Below are 4,053 nucleotides of genomic sequence, written 5' to 3'. Positions count from 1 at the left end.
TGTGTGTGTGTGTGTGTGTGTGTGTGTGTGTGTGTGTGTGTGTCCCTAGGACTGCATCAACTGCCACTGTGTGCTACTTGCAGGTGCAGCACTGGATCCTGCAGTTGGCCTCAGAGCTGGAGTCAAGACTCAACAAGGACAGGAGCCAAGTAAGGAGAGGCCTGACTCCACATGCTGTGTGGCTGGGCCAGAGGCATGTGCTATCTTTGCAGCAGGGTGTGACATCAAGCTCTGGTAGCAAGTGGCCATGGAAATAACCCTGCATTCGCATGCGTTGTGTTACTGACTGAAGAGATGATGAAGGCCCTAGGCATGGCACTGGTGCCCTTGCCTTCTAGAGCAGTGGTTGACAACCCCTGGTACACATACTAGAGCATGGCATGTGAGGCCATTTTATTCTCTGCACCACAGCCAGCCCACGCTCTGGGTAGCTGCCACCAGCCATGAAGCCTGGGCTGCTCACAGCAGGTGGCTAGGAGGCTGCAAACCCTGCTGCAAGCAGTGGCTTCCCAGAGCCTACAGAGCCTGGACTGACTGTGGCAGGCAGCCATGAGGCTGCAAACAGCTGCATCAGGGTCCAGAGCTGCAACTGGGCTCTGTGACAGCGGCTGCTGTACGCACATCTCTGGGTGAACAGCGGGGGAGGGGCCAGGGTTGCCAGGGCTCTGGACCCCAGCGCAGCTATTTGCAGCCTGTCTGCCACTGGGCTCCATGGTAGCGGTAGCTGCATGTGTTCCTTGGCGTGCACAGCAGAGAAGGGGCTGGGGAAGCCCAACTCTGGCCCCTTCCCTGCTGTGCACCTTGTGGTGCGCATGCACCCACCACCAGCAATGAAGACTGCCCCCCCCCCAGCTCCCCACTGTCTGCCCCTGGCATGCCAAGTTGAGGCATGGGTTGAGGTTGAGGTGTTTTTGGAACTCTTTTTTAACCATTGTTGCCGACCCCTGTTCTAGAGGGCCTGGCCCCAAAATGCTGCTGAGCTGGAAGGTTGCTATCCTCCCCTCCATTGCTGAGTGCAAGGGTCATGGTCACCTGGGGGCGAGTGTGCAGATGGTGCTCAGGCTTCTTCCTGCTGTGCAGCTTGATCCTGGGACCTGCCAAAACTACTCTGCCAAGGCCTCTGATAACATAAGAAAAACTCTCCAGTGGGTCAGACCACAGGCCCATTAGCCTAGTATCCTGCATCTCCCAGTGACAGCTTTGTAAATTAAACAGGCTCCTTTATACCCTTGGCAAGTGAGCAAGCTGGCTCAGCCCTGTGTGCTAGGTTGTGGGCCTGAGCTGTGGACCTGCTAGCTCTCCAGTGTTGGTGAGGATAGACGGAAAGTAGGGGTGACACCCTCCCTGTGACATGATATAGCTGTAGCAGCTCCTGCCGCGCTAGGTGTTCCCACACTGCCACAGTGACAGATGGCAGCTTGTCTTCCTAGGATAGAGACCTCTTGGCCCATAGTGTGAGTAGGCTTCTGGCATTGCCAACTTTGCCCTCTAGGTGTCACCCATCTTACAGCTGTGTCCTCTCCCCACAGAATGGCCGGGTAGCCAAGCAGCTGATGGTGAGCATCCGCATGCAGGGCAACTTGAAACCCCATGGCCTGACACGGTGCTGCGCCCTGCCCCGCTATGATGCCCACAAGATCAGCACTGATGCCTTTGCGCTCATCCGGAACTGCAATGCTGCTGGAGCCCAGCAGGCTGCATGGTGAGCAGCTTCAACTCCCAGCTACTTTGCTGCTGCTACTGCTGGGCAGAGGTTCTCTGTCCTGGGAGGGGTAACATACAGAACAGCAGGTTCTTGCTGGATACAGGCAGGAACAGGGACTGTTAGAGCAAGTAGGGAACAAAGCTGGGACACACAGGGCGCGTCCTGCACCTGTCTAAAGGAGAGCACTGCCCCTATGGAAGATGCATCAGCTCACTTGAGCCTCTTGACCCTGCAGTGCAGAGCTCGCTAGAGCTGTAGCCAGGGTCTTCACTGCCATTGAATCTGTGTGCTCCAGGGTGTGCTGAGTGCCCAGTTTGCTAGTGTGGCTGTAACATCATTTGTGCTACACAAGAGAGAGCTTGTGCTATAAACCTAGGGGACACAGGGTTACTGTGTCACAGGATGGGCACAAAAGCACAATCCCAAGCATATCACCCCATGTGTGGCTTTCCTCCCAAGCAGATAAGTGGGGCCCAGCTAGGACAGGAGGATGCTGTGCCTTGGGCTTGGGTGGAAATCCAGGCACTTGAGCACAGCCTGGCCTGTGGGGATTGCAGCAGCTGCCACAGCCTTGGGGCCCAAATGCATTAGCCCTGGCTGGGCTCCCTCTGCTCCTGAGAGTGAAAGGCCCAGCCTGATTTTAGGTGTCTTTGTTGGGGTGTGGGCAGAAGAGGAAGGCAGTCCATTTTGCAGGCTGAGGGGACACTAATGTTTTGTCAAACAACACCAGACCCAGCTCACCACAGACCAGGGGCAGGCACTCGGTCCAGCAGGCTGCATTGGAACCACAGCAGATTCCACTTCCCAGCAACCCCTGCTGTGGCTGGTTTCCATGGAGATCCCAGCAGTGTCCCTGCTGTGACAGCACTGGGCCAGGGTTTCCATGGAGACCAGCCCCAGCAACACTAGGTGGGCTTGTGGCAGAGCAGGGAGTGCTCCAGGGCTGGGATCTTATGACAATGACAGCATAATCCAGGGCCTGGGCAGAGCTGTGATCCACTATCTGCACACCCTGGGCAGGAGCATGTAGGCAGTGGATTGCGGATCTGCCCTAGCTCTGGACCTCACTATCACCACTGCAAGATCCCAGCCCTGGCTGTGGAGTAGCTCCCTGCTGCTGGGGCTGGTCTCCATGGAAACCCTGCTCTTATAGTGCATCAGCTGCTGGGGTGTCTATGGAAACCAGCCACAGTAAGGTGGCTGGATTCCATTTCCCACCAGTCCCTGGCCTTCACCTGGATCCACTGTTTTGCCCACTCCTGCCTCTTGACACTTTGTATAGCTTCAAGCAGTCCACAACCCATGTTCTGTGCCTGCTGAAACTTTGCAGCTTTAAAGCCTGCCTTGGCAGGCTTCTTGCTGCTGCAGCCAGTCTTCAAGCTGTTGCTAATCCATTTTTCTTCACAGGTCCCCTCCACTTACAATGCTGCTTATGTCTGCAAGCAAGTTCTCTGAAGCTCCCACCCTCCTCCCTGCAGGCATTGCCACCTTTCTGACCAGTGAAGCCCTAACAGCTGGTGCCACAGCACCTGTCAGCCCCAATGCCAAGTCCCTTGGAAGCCCAAGGAAAGAGCCTGGCAAGAAGCCAGTGAATGCCATTGATTCCTATTTCCAGAGGGCAGCAGAGAAGCAGCAAGCCTGTGCTGCTGCAGGGCTCTGTGTACCTGCTGTCATTGGTGCAGGCTCACTGTTGCCTTGTCCTGATAGACACCAGGACCTAGAAGATCCCAATCTCAACACAGTTCAGAGTCCAGAAGCCATTGTGAAGCAAAGCCCCAAGGGGGGCAACTCTCCCTCTTCTAAGCCACTTCCTTGTGAAGAGTCATCTGGTGCTGCAGGAACCCCCTCTGCTGCCCTAGTGCCCAGGACCACCCTGAAAGCGGAACCAGAAGCTGCTTCAGAACAAGCTGCTGAGTGGAAGGAGGGGAGTTTAGCACCTTCTGGGTGTGGCCAGGCCCCCCGCACTTCTCCAGGGGACCAGTTGCTCTGTGAGAAGTGTGGCCAGCAGGTGCTGGTTTGGGACCTTCCAGAGCACATGGACTATCACTTTGCAGTGGAGCTGCAAAACTCCTTCACAGAGCCCAGCTTCCCTCACACTTCCCCTGTGCCGGCTCGTCCTTGTGCCATGCCTCTCAGTCCTGCCAATGGCAAAAGCAAGCCCAAGACCCCCACAGGCTCTAGCGCAAAGCGACGTAGACAGGGAGTTACCAGGACTCTGGACTACTTCTTTAAACGGCTGCCACCCTAAGCCTGTGCCCAGCCAGGTGCTCCAGAACAATTTTAGAAGGAACTGATTTTGGTTTTTAAAGTTTTTTTTTTTTTTTTTTATCCTGTCAATTTATATCTAA

The 4,053-nt window shown here is 55.6% G+C and overlaps 1 protein-coding gene across 3 annotated transcripts in view; it reads left to right on the top strand.

The window, feature by feature from the left end:
• Positions 1-4,047, top strand: part of POLH (DNA polymerase eta) — a 12,906-nt gene extending 8,859 nt beyond the window's left edge. For 2 of the 3 annotated variants that reach the window (XM_019527322.1, XM_019527323.1), the window contains exons 8-10: positions 84-149; positions 1,530-1,702; positions 3,113-4,047. In XM_019527322.1, coding sequence (XP_019382867.1) covers positions 84-149; positions 1,530-1,702; positions 3,113-3,953 — 1,080 coding nt within the window. In that variant the 3' untranslated portion in view covers positions 3,954-4,047. The remainder of the gene's footprint in view (positions 1-83; positions 150-1,529; positions 1,703-3,112) is intronic. The other variant, XM_019527324.1, reaches the window with a different exon arrangement.
• The last annotated feature ends 6 nt before the right edge of the window (positions 4,048-4,053 follow it).

The sequence above is a fragment of the Gavialis gangeticus genome, unplaced genomic scaffold (genome assembly GCF_001723915.1).
Source record: "Gavialis gangeticus isolate Ggan-Ray unplaced genomic scaffold, GavGan_comp1, whole genome shotgun sequence".
NCBI classification, from domain to species: domain Eukaryota; kingdom Metazoa; phylum Chordata; order Crocodylia; family Gavialidae; genus Gavialis; species Gavialis gangeticus.
Note: the sequence above shows the minus strand (reverse complement) of the source record. Positions and strands in the feature narration are given on the sequence as shown.